Below are 24,906 nucleotides of genomic sequence, written 5' to 3' on the forward strand. Positions count from 1 at the left end.
TAGCTCACACCGTTACCTTGAACTTCTCTTCATAGTTCTCGAAGGCTTCCATTACCATACACACAGCCTCCATCGAGCGCTCCAGACGGCCATCCACCCCGTTGAAGCGGTACATGCTGCCGGACACATCCACCACCAGGCGCAGGCGCTTGGGTTTCTGTTGGGGGCTTCCCACCTGACGGAGGAAACAGAAGTCTTGTGAACCAGAAAACCATCACTGGGGATCTCACGCGGCCCGAAGTGCCAGCCACAGGAGGCAGGTGAGCCCTGGCTCAGCGCTGCATGCGCCGTTTGGGCCGGTGGAAAGGCGCCTACAGGTTGTGTTATATTTTATTTTTTGGTACGTGTCCTTAGCAGGAACCGAACCCAGGACTCTCCGGTCCACAGGCCGACGCTCCAACTGCTGAGCCAAACTGGCCAGGGCTACAGGCTGTATTTCAGTAATGGGATTGTGCTGCTAGTCGGGCCATATGGGAAAGATTTTCCTTTGGAACATATGGTCCTTTTAAGACCCAATCTAGTCTAGTAAAACTGTCTTAATGAAGCTGATGCTATCTTAAAAATAATAATCTGGAAGGATATAAACCCCAACATGTCATTTTCATGTCATGCTTCAGACTCAGTTACTCCAGCAAGATGGAGCTATTTTGGAAGTCCACATGGATTTTACTTGTACCTGTGGTGTAATGATCTGAAAATCATTTTCCAAAATGCCAGATTCCTAAAACAGGGTTCTGTGAGGGCGTCTGGCCAAGAACCGAAGCCTTCTCTTCGGTGTCTTTAGCCCTTAGTGAGTGTGCAGTTTCCTCTTCCTTCCAGTTGCTGAATTACTACTTCTCTGTACCCTCCTTGGCGGTTAAAGGCATAAAAATAGGGCCTCACTGCTGTTTAGCAACAACTGTCAATTAACATGTGCAACTCTCATGAGTTTCAGTTTGATTTTGGACTCATCCTGCCAATTTGCAGAATCCAGAAAACAAAAGTACATTTGTCACTTTACTTACAAGAAAAAAGGAAGAAGAAAAATTCCAGACTATTCTGTTATTATATACTTGCTGACATGTATGGACACTAATGAGCAGAGTCAGTAATTTGAAGAAAATCCTGTGGATATTAGTGCAATGGTTTGAGACAAATTCAATATATTTCTTAAATCCTACTGAGTCTGCTGGAGCAGCGCCGCACCGGCCTCCAGGACCACTTGCTATTTCAGACGTATCTAAACATATCTGTCGACCGCAGTGAGTCAGTAAAGAAAGCTGTTGACTCATACTGATGACATAGATGTAAGAACTCCCCAAATTACCAGAGAATCCTCTCTGAATAAACTTTTAAATGGAGTAAGTGACTCCCTTTCCCCAACAGTCACCGCACCCCCAGTTCTCAGTGGCTATTCAACAATTCTGGTTATTCAGGGATAAAGGGAGTCACAGACCAGATATTTTACCTCATTGCCATTTTTGTCATTGTTTTGCAAATATTTTAATATTATGACTATCTAAAGACTTACATACATTTGCATGAGAGTTATTTAAAGAAAAATTCCTTATTTTCTAAAATATTCTTCAGTCACAGGATGGACATAGATCTTTAAGGCAACAGAGCGGCAGAAAAACACCAAGACTACTCTAGTATTTTCACTGGCGTGAGCCTCCGGGAACCACAGACTCCGAGGGTTTTCAGTTCCCGTCTAGAGCACCCTGGCCCGTGTGCTGGGGGCTGATCTGCAGGGATGGCATCAGCCTCTCTTGGCTGCTGGCTTTCAGGGGCTCTGCCGATGGGAGGTACTGGTGAGATACTTGCTCCCTCAGCCCTCTGCTGCGGCGCACGCCCCCCCCGCCCCCCCAGGGCCACAGCTCCCGGAGCGCAGCTGCTCCAGCCCCAGCAGTGCCCCCCCCCCCCCCACAGCTCCCAGAGGGCAGCCGCTCCAGCCCCAGCAGTGCCCTCACCCTCGTCCTTTTAGACCTGGGGCAGTCAGACACTGCTGACGGGATGCCACACTGTCCCTGCGGCTTCCTACACCCAACCCTTACTTTCATGAATAGTCTATAATTAACTGTTCCTGAAATTACTCAATTTGACTGTGTCTGCCTGGTATTTCTTGAGGTAGGCTAGGGTCTTGAATCATATAATAAATAGTATAATATTTATGTTTTTTTCTAAATTTTTAAGATACAATGTTTTCCTTGGTTGCCATATTCAGGCTTTATGGGGTTTTGTCAAGGACAGCAACTCAAGAAAGCAGCTGCCTATAGAGAAGGCCAAGCTCTGTAGAGGCCACTAGTTCGCCATCACTTACTTGTGGCTCCAGGTCACCCCGGCGTTTGTAGATGGCTTTCTCTCCAGTCAGTCCATCAATGATCTTGGCATCATCGAGTTCCCCAGTAGCTTGGTGTCTTAGCCACTGTCTTTCTTTACCTTTAGCCTACAATGACACACACACACAAATCCACATTTTAATTAGTTCTGCAGGGTCCCTGACACAGTCTATGTGTGAATAACAGGAAACACACTCGGGATCTTTTCAATTAGTGATGCTTCTTCTGCATGAACAGTTTCATAAATGGACTGATTTCTGCTCTGCTGACAAAGAAATGCCCTTTGTGTGGGTTTTGTCGATGTTAATTGTTTTAACATATGAAATGATAGAATGAACTCACTGAGAGCACATACTAATGGGAAACGGTATGCAAAAAAACCCCCTGAGAAATGTATAATATCTGGAAATGTAATAGTGATGCATTTCTTACGGATTTTCGGTCACTGTACTCCTAGAAAATTTATTAGGTAGCAAAACAATCAGCTTGAATTTGTTAACATTGTCTGCAAGTGCAGAGAACACGTGGGCTTTGGAACTCTTCCTTTTGGAAAAGCAGTTGTTACTGACGTTCTCTGTGACTTACAGTGCAAACGGAAGCAGCTGAAAACAACGGTACGTGACCGTCTCGTGCCCCACAGGTCTCGCTGATCATCTGGATTTAGAAATCTAATGGTAACACCACATAATACTTTCCCACAATAACTTACATCTATGCCAGGTGGACTAAGATGGTAGTTAAATGATAAAGAATTATAATATCCTACTCAAGGCCTAGGATTATAACAGCCAGGGATTCTATTTATATTAGGCAGTGGAAGCACAGCTAAAATACTTTAATGAATGCGAATGATGGCAGTGTTTAAGATCATTGCTCTAGAATTGGACAGTCTGGCTCCAATCCTCCTTCACCATGATCAGATATCTGACCTCAAACAAGTTACTTAACCAGTCTGCATTTCAGTGTCTTTTTTTCTAAAATGAAAATAAAACTAATGAGCTACTCCATAGAATCAGCTGAGAAAGAGCCTGGCAATCAATGTTAGCTGGTATCATCATCATCATCATCATCATCATCATCATCATGTGAGACATAATAGGGACGACCAAGTCCACATTCATTTAAGCACCCTTCCATCACAGTTTCATCAGAGGTGGCAGTGTGACAGCATTGTCACTGAAAATACAAAGCCATGCTCCAGGCAGCCAGTTTCTTTTAGGGGCAGACCAACCACCACACACAGAAGCTCCACACAACATAACTCTGGGTAGTATTACATGTGTTGTTTTCTTGTTCCTGATATCCTTGCTGTAAACAGGTACAAAATTACAATATTTGAATACAGACATATAAATGTGAACATGAAATAAGGAGAGGGAAACTCCTAAGCTACCAACATAAAAATATAAAATTTGGTGGGCAGTTAATTCCAGGAACTACAAGGTGTGTGCCCCTTGGGAGTATGTTCTTTCCTGATGTGTGTTCTTGGGAAGAGCCCCGTGATCTCAAAGGAAAATAGGACTCGCTGGTGCATAGCTCAAAGAGCTCATGTAACTTTATAAGATATCCAGCAACAGGTGGGAGGAGGAAGGGGTGAGCAGTCTTCTAGAACTCAGTGGGTCAGACAATCTTTAGCCAGTGCTGTCCTTCTCAGGCCTCCTCCCCTGCAACAGGTACTGGGATCCAGCTCCTATCTCCTCTTCCCCGTCATTCCTAATGTCTGGAGTGAATACTTCCTCAGGCTTCTAGGATATTTTATGCTGGTAAATACAACTGTGGATGAGTATTTAGGTACTTTTCAATCCCGAGATCCTGTGACTCCTGGAGGCATCTGTCTGCAGAGCACTGGCTTCTAATGCCTTTCATAGATGAGGACAGACTCTCACAAATTAGTCTTGGCTGAGAAAATAAGAACTGCAGAAAGTACAAGGGAACATGGCAGCAGTAGTCAGTTGCCACCAAAACAGTAGGGAAGTTGGATTCTAGAGCTGGGTATAAAAGGAATATGGGATTAGAACTGGAATGAGATTACATGACATGTTACATAACAGCTGTGCCACTGTTATCATTAAACATTCTTTTTCAAAGTTTCATCAATTCATTGGCAAGGAAATGACCCTGAGCACTCCCCACCCAATTCCACTAGCTGCTACATGACTTAATTAACCAGTGATATTTCACCCTATTAGGAAAAACAAAACAAAACATTGCAATGTCTGCAGATTAAGAAATTTTTGTGATTTTTCAATGCAGGTTACAACTGTAATCAAAATAAATGAAAACCCCCCCTATCTCACCACAGTGGAAATATAAAATGCCAGTCACTGAGAATAATTCTGCTCCCTTCCCCATATTTTGGTGTTTCTGTAAACTGAAAATATCTTGCAATAGGTGGCAAAAGAAACTTGCCAAGGTAGCAGGAAGAAAGGCTAATGGTGACCTAGTTGTTATGCCTGCAAGACACACAAATGACCTCGGCTGAGCACAGCTGGTATCATCTCATTGAATTCTTTCCACTGGCAGCACAAAAAATTTACTTTCAATTTGAGTTAAAATTCCTACTTATTAATTTAAATGGATTAAAAACATGACACCTCAATAGAGTGTTAGAATAACGAGCAAAGACATGGAGCCTTAAGGCACAAAGTGAAGTGCGGTTCTTTGCTGCAGCAGTGACTGCACTTCCAACAAGATCTACAAGGGGATAATTTTCTGAGAAGAGGGATCTAGGTTTAAATTTGTTAGAAGGACACATACATAAAGGACTGCATATCACAGGCCTGGCCTTGCAATTAGAGAGGAGAAAGCTTTGCATTTCATAAAATAGATCACAGCATGCTTAGAGTTGGCAAAAGTTGGAGGGACTAACTCATTTATTTCGATTAAGTACAATATGTAACTCTCAGTTTAACCAAATAGTAAGTGTAACATACACACACACACACACACACACACACACAATTACTCTCTAGCTCATTACTCTGTTTTACTTTCTTCCTACTTACTTATCACTGTTTACAAATGTATTATTTCATTGTCTTTATTTTCTACCTGCTCCACTAGAAAGTAAGGGTCATGGAATAAGAATCCTATGTCACCCCAGAATCAAGAACAGTACCTGTTACATAGTAGGTATTCAATAAAAATTTATTGAATGAAAGTTGATTACTTACTGTAAAATGTATAAAATAAAACCATGTGTGTATAGTATTTTCTCAATATATATGCATGTATATTACATATATACAAAGAAAAATATGTAGGAGAAAACAAAAAACATTAATAGTCATGGTTATTTTTGAGTTATAGAATTATAGGTGACATTGTTTCCCTAATTTCTTTATTTTCCAATTTTTATATAATGAACTTGTGACTTTTACAATCTGAAACAGAGAATAGCTCTTTTTTTCTCATAGATTAAAAAAAATTCTTTCATATTTTTAGGGCTTCTCAAATTTAACGTGCATACAAATCTTATTGAAATTCAATTCCTGATTTGGCAGGTCTAGGCTGGTATCTGAGACTCTACAGTTCTCACCAGCTCCCAGAGGATGCAGATACAGCTGGCCCACAGACCACACACTGATGAATAGGGACACAGAATTCCTGGGGAACATAAGTGGTCTATGCAATGCCTTTTGAAAACTACCATATAGAAGTGTACTAGCAAAGACCCGGTGTTTCTCTGAAGTTTGCCTACTACCACAGACAAACTACTAAAATGGTGTTGAGATCTCTTCATCTTCATAGCGATGGCCACAACCAATACTTTTCCCCAAAATGTAACATTTAGCAAACTTTGTCTTACTAAAAATATCTATCAATAGAATAAGAAGACAAGCCACAGACTGGGAGAAAATATTTGCAAGACATAACAATAAAAAAAAACTATTATCAAAAATATACAAAGACCTCTTAAAACTCAACAATAAGAAAATGAGCAATTAGAAAATGGGGAAAAGATCTGAACAGACACCTTACAAAAGAAAATGTACAGGTGGCAAAGAAGCATATGAAAAGACACTTAACATCATGTCATTAGGGAATTACAGTAAGAATGAGATACCACCACACAGGTATTAGACCGGTCAAAATCCAAAACATAGACAACATCAAATGTTGGTGAGAATGTGGAGCGACAGGAACTCTCATTCACTGTTGGTGGGAATGCAAAATGCCACGGCCATTCCAAAGCCATTTGGTAGCTTCTTACAAAGCTGAACATATTCTTATCATACAACCCAGCAACTGCATTCCTTGGTTATTTGCTCAAATGAACTGAAAACCTATGTCCACACAAAAACCTGCACACAGATGTTTACAACAGCTTTATTCATAATTGCTGAAACTTAGAAGCAACTAAGCTGCCATTCAGTAGGTGAATGGATAATGAAACCAAGGTACATCCAGACAATGAAATATTATTCAGTACAAAAAAGAAATGATGTATCAAACCATTACATGACATGGAGAAAACTTAAATACATATCACTAAGTGAAAGAAGTCAATCAGGGTAACAAAATTTCAGGGTAACTTCATAAGCAGCAGAATTTTCACTGATATATCACCTAAGGCAACAGAAACAAAAGAAAAAATAAACACATGGCACTACATCAAACTAAAAAAGCTTCTGGGAGGATTCCAAAATGGCAGTGGAGTGAATGGAAGCTACACAGACCATCTCCCAGAACCAAACTGGAGTTACAACAAAAATAAAGACAAACTGTCAGTAAAAAGCAACAAAAAAGCAGCTTGGAGGAAAATATAACCAGGTACACCGATCGATCCTGGTAGGATTGCAGAGGCGCGAGAGGGGGCTAGAGCCCATAGACAGCAGCAGCCTTAGCTGTGAGCTACGCCCAAGGGTTAAACTCCCAAGCAGCAGCGCAGAGCTGGGACAGACGCTAAAATAACCACAGCCACACACCTTGGGCTCCGGCAGAGGGAGGGCGGACTGGACTGGAACTGTGTAGGAACACTCAGAATTTGGAGCGCGCACAAAGCTTTTCTGAGTTGTGGCCATGCAGGACAGTGGTCATCTTACTCCTTCCCAGGGCTCTGGGGAGAGGCAGTGGCCCTTCCCTTGGAGATTCAACCCCACGTGGTGGCCATTAAAATGCAAATTGATGCCCATTAACAACCAGGATCTGCCCCACCCTCTGGAAATCCCCTTATGCTGAGCACCTGAGGGAGTTTTTCATTCAACTGAGGAGCTAAGGCTCTTCAAGTAACCACTACTGATAGCCTGGCTAAAAGCTAGAGGATAACTGTACCATTCCTGGGCTAGCAAATCAAACCAGGAAAATAAGACTTGACAGTGGTGTGTAATGTGGGTCCTCTCTGGCTCATCCAAACCCAGGAGAGGGAGCCACAAACAGCAAAACACCAACACCCACAGGGAAAATTTGACAGGCTCCAAAGCCCACTGTGATTGCCAAAATGGTGAAACACAGAAACAAAAGCCAAATGAAAGAACAAGAGACCTCTACCAAAGATGAGAAAAATGAGGTGCAGTTAAGCAAGTTAACAGAACTAGAACTCAGAGCCATGTATTTGAGGAAGCTCAACAGCATGTGTAAGGACATGAACAGCATGAGTAAAGACATAGAAACATTGAAAATCAGCTGGTTGGAAATTAAAAACCACAAAGAAGAAATGAAGAATAACATATCAGAAATAAAGAACACATTGGAAGGTCTAAGGAGCGGAGTAGAGGAAGCCGAGGACTGGATCAGTGAATTAGAAAACAGGGTAGAAAAAAATCAACTAATCAGAAAACCAAATGGAAAAATCAATTAAAAAACAGGAAGACAGCTTAAGAGAACTGTGGGACAACTGGAAATGTAATAATATTCGCATCATAGGAGTCCCCAAAGAGGAAGAAAATGAGCAAGGGTTAGAGAATATATTCGAAAAAATAGTGACAAAAAACTTCCCTAATTTGGTGAAGGAAGAAGGCATTCAAGTTGAAGAAGCACAGAGAGCCCCAAGTAAGAAGAACCCAAACAGGCCCACACCAAGACACATAGTAATCAAACTGCCAAAAATTAAAGACAAAGAGACAATCCTAAAAGCATCAAGAGAGAAGCAACAGGTTACCTACAGAGGAACCTCCATAAGGCTCTCAGCTGACTTCTCACAAGAAACACTAAAGGCCAGAAGGGAATGGCATGAGGTAATCAAGGTCATGAAAAACAAGGATCTGAATCCAAGACTACTCTACCCAGCAAGGCTGTCATTCAAAATAGAAGGTCAAATAAAGAGCTTCCTAGACAAAAAAAGGCTGAGGAAATACATTAGCACCAAACCAGCACTAAAATAAATGTTAAAAGGACTGCTGTAATAAGCAGGAGAAATAGGAAGAAAAATAGAACCACACTAAACAAAAATGGCAATAAATGAGTACATATCAATAATCACCTTAAATCTAAATGGATTGAATGCTCTGATAAAAATACACAGAATAGCTGATTGAATAAGAAAGCATGACTCATCTATATGTTGTTGACAAGAGACCCACCTCACAACAAAAGACTCACATAGGTTGAAAGTGAAGAGATGGAAAAAAAATCTTCCAATCAAATGGAAAGAAAAAAAAAGCTGGGGTAGCAATACTCATGTCTGATAAAATAGATTTCAGAATGAAGGGCATAACTAGAGACAAAGAAGACCACTACATAATATTGAAAGCATCTATCCGACAGGAAGTTATAACCTTGATAAACATATATATACCCAAAATAGGAGCTTCAAAATATATTAAAAACCTTCTGGGCCCTGGTCAGATTGGCTCAGTAGTTAGAGCTCCGGCCTGTGGTCTGGAGAGACCCAGGTTCAGTTCCCGCTAAGGGCACGTACCTCAGTTGCACTTTGTCCCTGGCCCTGGTTGGGTCATGGGGGTGGCAACCACTCGATGTGTCCCTTTCACGTCAATGTTTCTCTCTCTCTCTCTCCCTCCCACTCTATCTGAACAAAATATCAAAAAATGTCCTCGGATGAGGATTAAAAAAACAAAACAAAACAAAAAAAGAATTAAAAATCTTGTGGAAGACTTCAAAGGAGAAATTGATAGCAATACAATCATAGCAGGGGACTTCAACACCCCCTTGACACCACTGGATAGATCCTCTAGACAAAATTTAGCAAGGAAACAGAGACTCTAAATGAAGCACTAGACCAAATGGATTTAATAGATATCTACAGAGAATTACACCCCAAAACTACAGAATTCACATCCTTCTCGAGTGCACATGGGACATTCTCAAAGATAGACCACATGTTAGGGCACAAACTAAGTCTCTAAAAGTTCAAGAAGATTGAAATCATATCAAGCGTCTTCTCAGATTACAATGGGATGAAACTAGAAATCAATTGCAACAAGAACATGCAAAGACATTTGAACACATGGAGGCTAAATAGCATGTTATTAAACAACGAATGGGTTACCGAGGAGATCAAGGAAGAAATTAAAAACTTCCTGGAAACCAATGAAAATGAACACACAACAACACAAAATTTGTGGGATGCAGCAAAGCAGTTCTGAGAGGGAATTTCATAACACTACAGGACTACCTCAAGAAACAAGAAAAATCTCTAATAGACTATCTAACCTCACAACTTAAAGAACTAGAAAGCAAACAAAAAGAAAACCCCAGAGCAAGTAGAAGGAAGGAAAGAGTAAGGATCAGAGCAGAAATAAATCACATAGAGTTTAAAAAAACAATTCAAAGGATTAATGAAACAAAGAGCTGCTTTTCGAAAAGATAAGCAAGATTGATGGACCCTTAGCTAGACTCACTATGAAACAGAGAGAACCCAAATACACTAAATCAGAAATGATAGAGGAGAAGTAACAACTGACACTACAGAAATACAAAACATTGTTAACAGATACTATGAATAATTATATGGCAACAAATTTGACAATCTAAGCAAAATGGACAAATTTCTAGAAACACACAGTCTCCCAAAACTGGACTGGGAAGAGATAGAAAACATGAACAGACCAATAACAACAGAAGAAATTGAAGATGTAATCAAGACTCTCCCAGCAAACAAAAGCTCAGGCCTGGATGGCTTCACAGGGTAGTTTTACCAAACATTCAAAAAAGAACTAACACCCATTCTCCTCAAACCATTTCAAAAAATTCAAGAAGAAGGAAGACTTCCAAACTCGTTTTATGAGGCCAGCATAATTCTAATTCCAAAACCAGATAAAGACACTACGAAGAAAGAAAACTCCAGGCCAATATCCCTGATGAACATAGATGCAAAAATCCTGATCAAAATACTAGCAAATCGGATGCAGCAATACATCAAAAAAATTATTCACCATGACCAAGTGGGATTCATCCCAGGGATGCAAGGCTGGTACAATATTCATAAATCAATAAATGTAATACACCACATAAATAAAATGAAGAATCAAAACCACATGATCATATCAATAGATGCCAAAAAAGCCTTCGATAAAATCCAGCATCCATTTCTGATAAAAATCCTCAGCAATGTGGGAATAGAGGGATCATATCTCGACATAATAAAGGCCATATATGAAAGACCTACAGCCAAAATCATACTCAATGGGCAAAAACTAAAAGCATTTCCCTTAAAAACAGGAACAAGACAAGGATGCCCGCTTTTGCCACTCTTACTTAACATAGTGCTGGAAGTCTTAGTCACAGCAATCAGACAGAAAGAAAAAATAAAGGGATCCTAATTGGAAAGGAGGAAGTGAAACTGTCATTATTCACAGATGACATGATACTATACGTAGAAAACCACAAAGACTCCATCAAAACTTTATTAGACTTAATAAATGAATTTGGCTAAGTAGCAGGATACAAAATTAACATCAGGAAATCGATGGGAGATTCCAAAATGGCGGCGGGGTGAATGGAAGCTACACAGACCATCTCCCAGGACCAAACTGGAATTACAACGAAAACACAGACAAATCGACGGGAAAAAGCAATAGAGAAGCAGTTTGCGAGGACCATATAACCAGGGACACAGACTCAATCCTGGTAGGATTGCGAAGGCGCGAGACGGGGGCTGAGAGCCCACAGACAGCAGCGGCCTTAGCTGGGAGCAGCGCCCTTGGGTTACACTCCCAAGTGGCTCCACAGCTCAGAGCCAGGGCAGAGGTTAAAAGAGCCACAGCCACCCATGTTGGCCTCTAGCAGAGGGAAGGCAGACTGGACTGGAACTGTGTGGGGACACTCGGGATTTCGGGGAGCTCAGAGCTTTTGCTGAGTTGCAGCCACGCAGGATGGTGGCAGAGGCCCCTCCCTCAGAGATTCAACCCATCCTGTGGGCCATTGAAATGCAAATTTAGGCTCACTAACAACCAGCATCTGGCCCACCCTTGGGAAATCCCTTTATGCTGAACACCTGAGGGAGTTTTTCAATCAACTACAACCCAAAACTCTTCAAGTAATCTGAACTGCTAGCCTCCAGGCAAAGAGCTAGAGGATAACAGTACCATTCCTGGGCTAGCAACTCAAACCAGGAAAATAAGACTTGACACTGGTGTTTAACGTGGGTCCTCCCTTGCTCATCTTAACCGAGGAGAGGGACCCACAACAGCAGAACACCAAAACCCACAGGGAAAACTTGGCAGGCTCCAAAGCCTAATGTGATAGCCAAAACGGTGAAACACAAAAACAAAAGCCAAATGAAAGAACAAGAGACCTCCACCGAAGATGATGTCAATGTGGAGCAGTTAGGCAAGTTAACAGAGCTAGAATTCAGAGCCATGATTTTGAGGAAGCTCAACAGCATGAGTAAGGACATAGAGATGCTGAAAATAAACCAATTGGAAATAAAAAACCCCCAAGAAGAGATCAAGAATGACATGTCAGAAATAAAGAACACATTGGAAGGTCTAAGGAGCAGAGTAGAGGAAGCTGAGGACCGGATCACTAAATTAGAAGACAGGGTAGAAAAAATCAACCAATCAGAAAACCAAATGGAAAAAACAATTAAAAAACAGGAAGACAGCTTAAGAGAACTGTGGGACAACTGGAAACGTAATAATAGTCGCATTACAGGAGTCCCCAAAGAGGAAGAAAATGAGCAAGGGTTAGAGAATATATTCGAAGAAATACTGACAGAAAACTTCCCTAATTTGGTAAAGGAAGAAGGCATTCAAGTTGAAGAAGCACAGAGAGTCCCAAGTAAGAAGAACCCAAACAGGCCCACACCAAGACACATAGTAATCAAACTGCCAAAAATTAAAGACAAAGAGACAATCCTAAAAGCATCAAGAGAGAAGCAACAGGTTACCTACAGAGGAACCTCCATAAGGCTCTCAGCTGACTTCTCACAAGAAACACTAAAGGCCAGAAGGGAATGGCATGAGGTAATCAAGGTCATGAAAAACAAGGATCTGAATCCAAGACTACTCTACCCAGCAAGGCTGTCATTCAAAATAGAAGGTCAAATAAAAAGCTTCCCAGACAGAAAAAGGCTAAGGGAATACATTAGCACCAAACCAGCACTAAAATAAATGTTAAAAGGACTGCTGTAATTAGTAGAAGAAATAGGAAGAAAAATAGAACCACACTAAATCAAAATGGCAATAAATAAGTATATATTAATAATCTCCTTAAATGTAAATGGACTGAATGCTCTGATAAAAATACACAGAGTAGCTGATTGACTAAGAAAGCATGACTCATCTATATGTTGTTGACAAGAGACCCACCTCACAACAAAAGACTCACATAGGCTGAAAGTGAAGGAATGGAAAAAAATTTTCCAAGCAAACTTAAAGCAAAAAAATGCTGGGGTAGCAATACTCATATCTGATAAAATAAATTTCAAAATGAAGACCATAACTAGAGACAAAGAAGGCCACTACATAATATTGAAAGCATCTATCCAACAGGAAGATATAACCTTGATAAGCATATGCACACAATATAGGAGTACCAAATATATTAAAAATCTTCTGGAGGACTTCAAAGGAGAAATCGACAGCAGTACAATCATAGCAGGGGACTTCAACACCCCCTTGACACCACTGCATAGATCCTCCAGACAAAATTTAGCAAGGAAACAGAGACTCTAAATGAAGCACTAGACCAAATGGATTTAATAGATATCTACAGAGAATTACACCCTAAAACTACAGAATTCACATTCTTCTCGAGTGCACATGGGACATTCTCAAAGATAGTCCACATGATAGGACACAAACTAAATCTCTACAAGATCAAGAAGATTGAAATCATAACAAGCGTCTTCTCAGATCACAATGGCATGAAACTAGAAATCAATTGCAACAAGAACATGCAAAGACATTTCAACACATGGAGGCTAAATAGCATGTTATTAAACAACGAATGGGTTACCGAGGAGATCAAGGAAGAAATTAAAAACTTTCTGGAAACCAATGAAAATGAACACACAACAACACAAAATCTATGGGATGCAGCGAAAGCAGTTCTGAGAGGGAAGTTCATAGCACTACAGGCCTATCTCAAGAAACAAAAAAAATTTCTAATTGACTGTTTAACCTCACAACTTAAAGAATTAGAAAGCAAACAAAAAGATAACCTCAGAGCAAGTAGAAGGAAGGAAATAGTAAAGATCAGAGCAGAAATAAGTGACATAGAGACAAAAAAAAAAAAAAAAAAATTCAAAGTATCAATGAAACAAAGAGCTGGTTTTCCAGAAAGATAAACAAGATTGATGGACCCTTAGCTAGACTCACCAAGAAACAAAGAGAGAGAACCCAAATACACAAAATCTGAAATGAAAGAGGAAAAGTAACAACTGACACTACAGAAATACAAAAGATCGTTAACAGCTACTATGAGCAATTATATGGCAACAAATTCGACAATCTAAGCAAAATGGACAAATTTCTAGAAACACACATTATCCCAAAACTGGACTGGGAAGAGATAGAAAACTTGAACAGACCAATAACAACAGAAGAAATTGAAGATGTAATCAAGACTCTCCCAGGAAACAAAAGCTCAGGCCTGGATGACTTCACAGGGTAGTTTTACCAAACATTCAAAAAAGAACTAACACCCATTCTCCTCAAACCATTTCAAAAAATTCAAGAAGAAGGAAGACTTCCAAACTCGTTTTATGAGGCCAGCATAATTCTAATTCCAAAACCAGATAAAGACACTACGAAGAAAGAAAACTCCAGGCCAATATCCCTGATGAACATAGACGCAAACATCCTGATCAAAATACTAGCAAATCGGATGCAGCAATACATCAAAAAAATTATTCACCATGACCAAGTGGGATTCATCCCAGGGATGCAAGGCTGGTACAATATTCATAAATCAATAAATGTAATACACCACATAAATAAAATGAAGAATCAAAACCACATGATCATATCAATAGATGCCAAAAAAGCCTTCGATAAAATCCAGCATCCACTTCTGATAAAAATCTTCAGCAATGTGGGAATAGAGGGATCATATCTCAACATAATAAAGGCCATATATGAAAGCCCTACAGCCAACATCATACTCAATGGGCAGAAACTAAAAACATTTCCATTAAGAACAGGAACAAGACAGGGATGTCCACTTTTGCCTCTCTTATTTAACATAGAATTGGAAGTCTTAGCCACAGCAATCAGACATGAGGAAAAAATTAAAGGGATCCAAATTGGAAAGGAGGAAGTGAAGCTGTCATGTTTTGCAGATGACATGATATTATACATAGAAAACCCTAAAGACTCCATTAAACTCTACTAGACTTAATAAATGAATTTTGAAAGTAGCAGGATACAAAATTAACATCATGAAATCGACAGCATTCTTATACACCAATGAACTCACAGAAAAAGAAACTGAAAAAACAATCTCATTTACCACCGTGGCAAAAAAATTAAGATACCTAGGAATAAACTTAATCAAAGAAGTAAAGGACCTATTTGCCAAAAACTACAAGTCATTGAAAAAAGAAATAGAGGAAGATATAAAAAAAGTGGAAGCACATACCTTGTTCATGGATTGGAAGAATTCACATCATTAAAATGTCCATACTACCTAAAGCAATCTATAGATTCAATGCAATCCGCATCAAAATACCAACGACATACTTCACAGAACTAGAACAAATACTTCAAAAGTTCATATGGAACAAAAAAACCCTGAATAGCCACAGCAATCTTAAAAAAGAAGGACAAAGTTGGAGGGATCACATTACCAGATATCAGGTTATACTACAAAGTGACTGTAATCAAAACGGCCTGGTACTGGCACAAGAACAGGCATATAGACCAGTGGAACAGAACAGAAAACCCAGAAATGGACCCAAGGCAATATGCTCAATTAATATTTGACAAAGGTGGCAAGAGCATACAGTGGAGTAAAGACAGCCTCTTTAATAGATGGTGTTGGGAAAATTGGACAGCTACATGCAAAAAAATGAAACTGGACCATCAACTTACACTGTACACAAAAATAAACTCAAAATGGATAAAAGACTTAAATGTGACCCATGAATCCATAAAAATCCTAGAAGAAACTGTAGGCAACAAAATTTCTGATATCATACGCAGCAGAATTTTTACTGATACATCACCTAAGGCAATAGAAACAAAGGAGAAAATGAACATATGGGACTACATCAAACTCCAAAGCTTCTACACAGCAAAAGATACAATCATCAAAATGGAAAGGCAACCCACTGTATGGGAGAGCATAACTGACAATGATATATCAAATAAGGGGTTAATTTCCAATATATATAGAGTGCTCATACATCTCAACAAAAGGAAGACAAAGAACCCAATTAAAAATGGGCAGAGGAGCTGAATAGACACCTCTCCTAACAGGACATACAAATGGCCAAGAGACATATGAAGAAATGCTCAACATCACTAATCATCAGAGAGATGCAAATTAAAACAACAATGAGGTATCACCTCACACCTGTCAGAATAGCCACCATCAACAAATCATCAAACAACAGTGTTGGCGAGAGTGTGAAGAAAAGGGGACTCTAGTATGCTGCTGGTGGGAATGCAGACTGGTGCAGCCACTATGGAAAACAATATGGTGTTACCTCAAAAAATTAAAAACTGAACTGCCATTTGACCCAGTGATCCCACTTCTAGAAATATACCCTAAGAAGCCTGAAACACCAATCAGAAAGAATATATGTACCCCCATGTTCATAGCAGCACTATTTACAATAGCTAAGATCTGGAAACAGCCCAAGTGTCCATCAGTAGACGAATGGATAAAAAAGCTGTGGTACATACACACAAGGGAGTACTATGCAGCCGTAAGAAAGAAAGATCTCTTATCTTTTGAGACGACATGGAGGGGCCTGGAGAGTATTATCCTACGTTAAACAAGCCAAACAGAGAAAGACAAATATCACATGATCTTACTTATTTATGGAATATAATGAACATAACAGTCTGTGGAACAGAGTAGACCCAGAGACGTGGAAGTAGGGTACAGACTGACAACCCTCAGAAGAGGGGTTGTGGGGGAGGGCAGAGATAAACCACAGTATTTATATGCATGTACGTATAACCAATGGACATGGACAACAAAGCTGGGGATAGGGTGGGGGTGGGGATGGGGAGGAGCGTGTCAATGTGGAAAAAAGGAGAAACGTCTGTAACAAAAATTAATTAATAAAAAAAAACGTAAAAAAAAAAAAGAGGTGAATCAGGAATAAACTACATATTGTAGGATTCCAACTATACAATGTTCTGGGAAAGGAAAAACTATGGAGACAGTAAAAAGATCAGTGGTTGCCAGGGGTTGGGGGAGGCATGAATAGGTAGAGTACAGAGGATTTTTAGGGCAGGGAAATACTCTATATTATAATGATGAATACGTCACTAGACATTTGTTCAAATCCATAGAATGTACAGCACCGAGAGTGAACCATAATGTAAACTATGGTCTTCGAGTGATAATGAGTCAATTTAGGCTCATCAATTGTAACAAATGTCCTGCTCTAGTGCTGGGATGTTGATAATGAGGGAGGCTGTGCCTGTGTGGGTGTGTAGGGTAGGAGATTAACGGAAATTCTCTATACTTTCTGCTCAATTTTGCTGTGAATATAAAACTGGTCTAAAAAATAAAATATGTTTTTTAATAATCTAGTTATAAATACAACAATAACTCTTTAGTGTGCAGAATCTGTTTTTATTTCAGAAATGTAACAATCAAGGCAAAGAGTGGATCATGGTAGGAAAAGTGGCAGATTAGGATTCAGCATATGAGAATTCTAGTGTTGGCTCACTTTGGGAAATTATTGTGATTCTCTGGGTCTCAGTTGTTCTATTTTCAAAATAAGGGCACGGTCAGTAAATGTCTGTCTGAAGTGTAGCAGTCTACATTTCATTAGTAATGAAAATCACCTGTAGTAAGAGGATTTTTCCCAATTAGTTTTTAACCCCTTTCCTTTTCCTAATTGTACCACAAAGCTAAGAACAGTAATATTTTCTCTAATAACTGGGAATTGGCTCCAATTTGTAAGTTTCTAAAAATAAGTTGATTAAGGATGCTAAATAGTGGCTTTGAAAAAAAATGTGTTTTTCAATAGTAAATCTATTCCTCAGTAATAGAAATAGTTGAATTATCTGCTAAATGCAACAACTTATGGGTAAAATAATTTCTTAGAAAATAGTTCATTCTGTTTATTTTTATATTAGTCTTAATGTAAGTTTATTTAAAGCTAGCTTGCTATTGATAAACATTTTGAGAGATTTGGGTGGATAATTAGTTACAAGAATCTAGCTTTTGCTTTCTAAACTTCATTATCTTTCTGTCCCAACATCCGCATTCAAAAGAAAGCACAAAACATCTAGGACCCAGCAGACATTTCATTATCTGGAGTTTGGGGGATACTAAAACCTCCTAACCAGCTGTCTGAGATGCTCAGCAATTGTTTTCCAAACTGGGTAGAGCCAAATCTAAGAAATATTAACAACAATTACACTAGAAACACTCAGGACATTAGGCTTTTTCATAGTGTATTATTATTATTAGTCCTCACCCAAGGATATGTTCACTAATTTTAGAGAGAAGGAGGAGGAGAAGAAGAAGAAGAAGAAATAGAGTGTGTGTGTGTGTGTGTGTGAGAGAGAGAGAGAGAGAGAGAGAGAGAGAGAGAGAAACATCAGTGTGAGACAAACATTGATCAGTGCCTCCCATAGTTGTACTTGTCCTGACTGGGGTATCCAACTACAACCTAGATATATGCCCTGATCAGGAATCGAACCCAAAACCTTTTGGTGTACGGGATAATGCTCAAATCAACTGAGCCATCCAGCTGGGGCTAGAGTTCATTATTTATATCAACAGATAAGTGCTTAAAGTGTGGATGTATATTTTTGAAGGGTACCTAATATATTAATAAGCATATGGACACAATTAAGCAAAACCATAGAAACAAATGACCAAATTACCATAACAAAAGTGAGACAATTCACTAAATGTCATATCCAGGAAAGCATTCCATGACACTCTTTTGTACTCCTAAGATTTAAATTTAAGATTGCCAAAGACTACCACAATTGCATGCCTTATGCCAATCAGAAAGGAGTGTTATAAAAATATAACCACTGAGTGGATTATCCTGTAAATATATTGGGAGTAATTATGGCTTGCTATTTTACACATTCCTGTATTTGACTGAACTAACCTAGTGCATTTATCATTCACCAGGAGAATTTTTTCTTCAATTCCTTTAATAGACTTGAGAGATAGAAACCTCACTGGCCAACTAAGTTACCTTTCAAAGCTAATTTATTACAAGGCAGCTCTTTAAGACCATAAAGGGGACAATGTTAACTCCTTACTTGACAAAGTCCTGCTTTACTGATATCCATTCCAGGTAAGAGTGGAGACTAAAGGCACACAACAGGGAATTACAGGCCGTGCATCTTTGGGGTACTGAGGGGAAAAGGCAGGAGAGATGAAGAGCCACAGAGTCATGACCTAGTGAAGGTCTGTTAAACAACTAGCCCAATGGGACTGCAGAATTCTCCTTTTGGTGTGCCTGCTAACAATGAGCAAAAACAATAAAAGGGTCCTTTTTAGGGAACTTATTTTTGCCCTTGGTAAGGAGGTTACAGAATTCGAAAATATTTACTTTTCCCCTTGGAACATTATATTTGTCTGCTGTCTCTGGATTCACCATCATGTACGAACCTAGAGATTTTAGGTCTCAATTTTCTCATGCTGATGTTGCTTCTTTTGCTATACATGATTATCATCCCTTAAGGCATTCTTTAGCTAAAGACTGTTTCCATTATGTACGCCAATAAAAGTACTTAGTAAAATCTGGGGTGAGAGTAAGGGAAGGGATATATTTTTTTCAATAAATCTGCTACCCCTTTCTTACTCTTTTTTTGTTTTGTTTTGGTAAACATTTCAATTTAAGTATAACATGCTTGTAATAAAGTGCATAAATCTTAAGTGCAGAGCTCAATGAACTTTAAACATGAACACACCCTTGTACACACCTGCACCTCCACAACCTGCAGGGCTTCTTTTGGACTTCACTGTCACCCTGCCACAGGTAAGCCCTTATTCTGATTTTTATCACCATTGATGTTTTCCTGCTTTTGAATTTAATAAAACTGGAATCATACAACGTGCATTCTTTTGTGTCTCGCTTCTTTGGTTCAACATCGTTCCTGTGAGAGTCACCTATGGTGTGTGTAGTGGCACTTCATTCTCTTTCACTGCTATAACAATATCCAATTGTATGATGTGCCACAATGCATTTATCTACTGTACACTGTGTTGTATTCAGTTTGAGCTCTTATGAGTACTGCCATCATGAGCATTCCTGAACATGTCTTTTGGAGCAGTTATGTTTATATTTCTGTCGGGTGGAAATCCTGGATACGATCAGCTCTAGTAAATACTGCTAAACAGTTCTCCAAGGTGTTTTTTCCAATTTACAACCCCATGAGCAGTGTATGAGGGTTTCATTTGTTTATATCCTCACCATCACTTGATATTGACAGCTTCTTCTTTAAAAAAATATTAATCATTCTGCTGGGCATATAGTATATTCCCTTCCTTTGTATTTCTATTTGTGGATAAATTAACTACTTTTGGTTCTGTTTGTCACTGAGATTTTCAGGAACATGAACCAGCTTTTGTTTTTGAGAAGTAAAAGTGTGTACTAGTCTTTTGATCCAGAACTACTGGGCACAAAGACATTTTTATAATAATAATACTATTTGTTAGTTTCAAATATATAACTTGCATATAAGTCTGAGCAGATAATTTATTATCTATCATCTAGCCAGCCCACTAATACTTGGAAACTCAAAACAGGAAGAGGCTTATCAGTATGAATGCTCTTGAAGGAAATTTTTAAAATTTACTGAGGACTGGAATAGAAATATATTTTATTTTGGACTGTGTTTTATGGGACTCATTAAAATACTTCTTTAAATAGTAAGTTCCTATTGTACTTAAATACATGTTTTTATTTATAGCAAGGACCATCTACGGCCATATCACCCTGAATGTGCCCGATCTCGTTTATAACAAGGGCCAAACATGTTTTGTTTTGTTTTTATCCTCACCTCAGGACATTTTTTCATTTTTTGTTCAGATAGAGTGGGAAGGAGAGAGAGGAAGAGAGAGAGAGAAACATCAATGTAAAAGGGACACATTGAATGGTTGCCACCCACATGACCCAACCAGGGCCGGGGACAAACTGCAACCGAGGTATGTGCCCCTAGCGGGAACCGAACCCAGGTCTCTCAGGACCGCAGGCTGATGCTCTAACTGCTGAGCCAAACCGACCAGGGCTGTACATTCTTATTATGTCCATTTTGTATTACACAATAAGTTCATACTAATGAGAATTTATTATATAAAAAACTAAGTGGAGGGTAGGAGAGGATATGGGGGGATAAATGGTGATGGAAGAAAACTTGACTCAGGGTGGTGAACACAATACAGTGTACAGATGATGTATTATAAAAACATACCCCTTAAACCTATATAATTTTATTAATCAATGTCATCCTAATAAATTCAATAAAAAAGTAAAAGATAATTAAAAGAACACGGATTAATTGAAATGCTCAGAGGATGACAGGTACTGGTTAATTCATTTTTTCTGGGAAATAACTGGTTAACCAGAAAGTACACACACACACACACACACACACACACACACACACACACACACACACACAGAGTTCAGAGTAATGATGATGAGGAAGCTCAACAACATGAGGAAAGATGTAGAAACATTGAAAATCAACCAATTGGAAATGAAAAACAACCAAGTGGAAATGAAGAATGACATAGCAGAAATAAAGAACACATGGGGCCCTGGCCAGTTTGGCTCAGCGGTTAGAGCACTGGCCTGCAGTCCAAAGACCCGGGTTTGGTTCCCACTAAGGGCATGTACTTTGGTTGCAGTTTGTCCCTGGCCCTGGTTGGGTTGTGTGGGTGGCAGCCACTCGATGTGTTCCTTTCACATCGATGTTTCTCTCTCTCTTTCTCCCTCCCACTCTATCTGAACAAAAAATGGAAAAATGTACTCGGGTGAGGATAAAAAAAGAACACATGAGAAGGAATAACCAACAGAGTAGAGAAACTGAGGACAGGATCAGTGAATTAGAAGACAGGGTAGAAAAATCACCCAATCAGAAAACCAAAGAGAAAGAAGACAATCTAAGGTAACTGTGGGGCAATATAAAATGTAACAACATCCACATCATAGGAATTCAAGAAAAAGAAGAAAATGAGCAAGTATTAGAGAATAAATTTGAAGAAATAGTGACAGAAAACTTCCCTAATTTGATGAAGGAAAAAGGCATACAGGTACAAGCAGCACAGAGAGCTCCAAGTAAGAAGAACCCAAACAGGCCCACACCAAGACACATAATTAAAATGCCAAAAATTAAAGACAAAGACAGAATCCTAAAGGTAGCAAGAGATAAGCAACAGGTTACCTACAAAGGAACTTCCATAAGGCTATCAGCTGACTTCTCAACAGAAACACTACAGGCCAGAGGAGAATGGCATGAAGTAATCAAGGCAATGAAAAACAAGGATCTGAATCTAAGACTACTCTACCCATCAAGGCTATCATTCAAAATAGAAGGTGAAATAAAGACCTTCCCAGACAAAAAAAAAAAAAAAAGGCTAAGGAAATATATTAGCACCAAACCAGCAATCCAAGAAATGTAAAAAGGACTCATGCAATAAGCAGCAGGAATAGGAAGAGAAACATAACCAGAATAAACAAAAGTGGCAATAAATAAGTACATATCAATAATAACCTTAAATGTAAATGGATTAAATGCTCCGATCAAAAGACACAGAGTAGCTGAATAAATAAGAAAGCATGGCCCATATATATGTTGTTTAAAAGCGACCCACCTCACAATAAAAGACTTACATAGGTTGAAAGTAAAGGGATGGAAAATTTTTTTTCCAAGCAAACAGAAAGGAAAAAAAAAAAAGCTAGGGTTGCAATACTCATATTGGATAAATAAAGGCCATAACTAGAGACAAAGAAGGCCACTACATAATACTGAAAAGATCTATCCAACAAGAGGATATAACAATGGTAAACATATATGCACCCAATATAGGAGCACAAGAATATATTAAAAACCTTCTGAAGGACTTCAAGGGAGAGATCAATAACAACACAATCATAGCAGGGGGCTTCAACACCCCATTTACATCACTGAAGAGATCCTCTTGACAAAAAATTAACAAGAAAACAGACTCTAAATAATGCACTAGATATCTACAGAGAATTACACCTCAAAACTGCAGATTTCACATTCTTTGCAAGTGCACATGGGACATTCTCAAAGACAGACCACATGTTAGGACACAAACTAAGTTCAAGAACTTCTACAAGTTCAAGAAGTTTGAAATCATATCAAGCATCTTCTTAGATCACAATGGCATGAAACTAGAAATCACTTACAATAAAAACACTCAAAAACATTCAAACACATGGAGGCTAATAGCATGTTCTTAAACAATGAATGGGTTACCAAGGAGATAAAGTAAGAAATTAAAACCTTCCTGGAAACCAATGCAAATGAACACACAACAACACAAAATGTATGGGACACAGAGAACATAGTCCTGCGAGGGAAGGTTATAGCACTACAGGCCTACCTTAAGAAACAAGAAAAATTCCTAATTGACTTTCTAACACTACAACTTAAAGAACTAGAAAGTAAACAAAAAGAAAAAGCCCAGAGTTAGTAGAAGGAAAGAAATAGTAAAGGTCAGAGCAGAAATAAATGACATAGTGACTTAAAAAAAAAAAAAAAAATCAATTCAAAAGATCAATGAAACAAAAAGCTGGTTCTTTGAAAAGATAAACAAGATTAATAGACCCTTAGCCAGACTCACCAACAAACAGAGAGGACCAAAATAAACAAAATCAGAAATGAAAGAGGAGAAGTAACAACTTACATCACAGAAATGCAAAGGATTGTTAACAAATACTATGAACAATTATATGCCAACAAATTGGACAATCTAGGTGAAATGGACAAATTTCTAGAATCACACAGTCTCCGAAAACTGAACTGGAAAAAGATGGAAAACTTGAACAGATCAATAACAACTAAGGAAATTGAAGATGTAATAAAGAAACTCCCAGCAAACAAAAGCCCAGGCTCGGATGGCTTCATTGGGGGAGTTTTACTGAACATTCAAAAAAGAACTAACACTCATTCTCTTCAAACTATTAAAAAAAAATCCAAGAAGAAGAAAGATTGCCAAATTCATTTTATGAGGCCAGCATAATTCTAATTCCAAAACCAGTTAAAGAAAACTACCGGCCAATATCCCTGATGAACATAGATGCCAAAATCCTTAACAAAATATTAGCAGATTGGATCCAGCAATACATTAAAAAAATTATTCACCATGACCGTGTGGGATTCATCCCAGGGACGCAAGGCTGGTACAATACTCGCAAATCAATAAATGTGATACACCACATAAACAAAATGAAAGATAAAATCCATATGATTATTATCAATAGATAGTGAAAAACCATTCGACCAAATCCAGCACCCATTTCTGATAAAAATGCTCAACAATGTGAAAATAGAGGGACTGTATCTCGATATAATAAAGGCCATATATGAAAAACTTACAGCCAACATCATACTCAATGGGCAAAAACTAAAAGCATTTCCCTTACGAACAGGAACAAGACAGGGATGCCCACTTTCACCATTCTTATTTAACATAGTTCTGGAAGTTTTAGCCACAACAATTAGACAAGAAGGAAAAATAAAAGGGATCTAAAGGGGAAAGGAGTAAGTGAAACTGTCATTATTTGCGGATGACATGATATTATACATAGAAGACTCTAAAGACTCCATCAAAAAACTACTAGATTTAATAAACGAATTTGGCAAAGTACCAGAATACAAAATTAACATCAAGAAATCGACGGCTTTCTTATACACCAATAATGAACTCACAGGACAAACTAAAAAAATAATCCCATTCACTGTCCTGTACTGCTGGTTTGATTCTTATTCAGGGCACATGCCAGGGCTGCAGGCTCGACCTCTGGTAGGCAGCAAATTGATGATTAATGTTTCTCTCT

General features: G+C 38.8%; 1 protein-coding gene across 1 annotated transcript in view; it reads right to left on the bottom strand.

The window, feature by feature from the left end:
- Positions 1–24,906, bottom strand: part of VWA8 (von Willebrand factor A domain containing 8) — a 391,316-nt gene that overhangs the window by 17,378 nt on the left and 349,032 nt on the right. The window contains exons 41-42 of the mRNA XM_036249886.1: positions 2,300–2,425; positions 17–175 (exon numbers count right to left, since the gene is read on the bottom strand). Of these exons, the coding sequence (XP_036105779.1) occupies positions 17–175; positions 2,300–2,425 (285 nt within the window). The remainder of the gene's footprint in view (positions 1–16; positions 176–2,299; positions 2,426–24,906) is intronic.

The sequence above is a fragment of the Molossus molossus genome, unplaced genomic scaffold (assembly GCF_014108415.1).
Source record: "Molossus molossus isolate mMolMol1 unplaced genomic scaffold, mMolMol1.p scaffold_m16_p_9, whole genome shotgun sequence".
Lineage (NCBI taxonomy): Eukaryota > Metazoa > Chordata > Mammalia > Chiroptera > Molossidae > Molossus > Molossus molossus.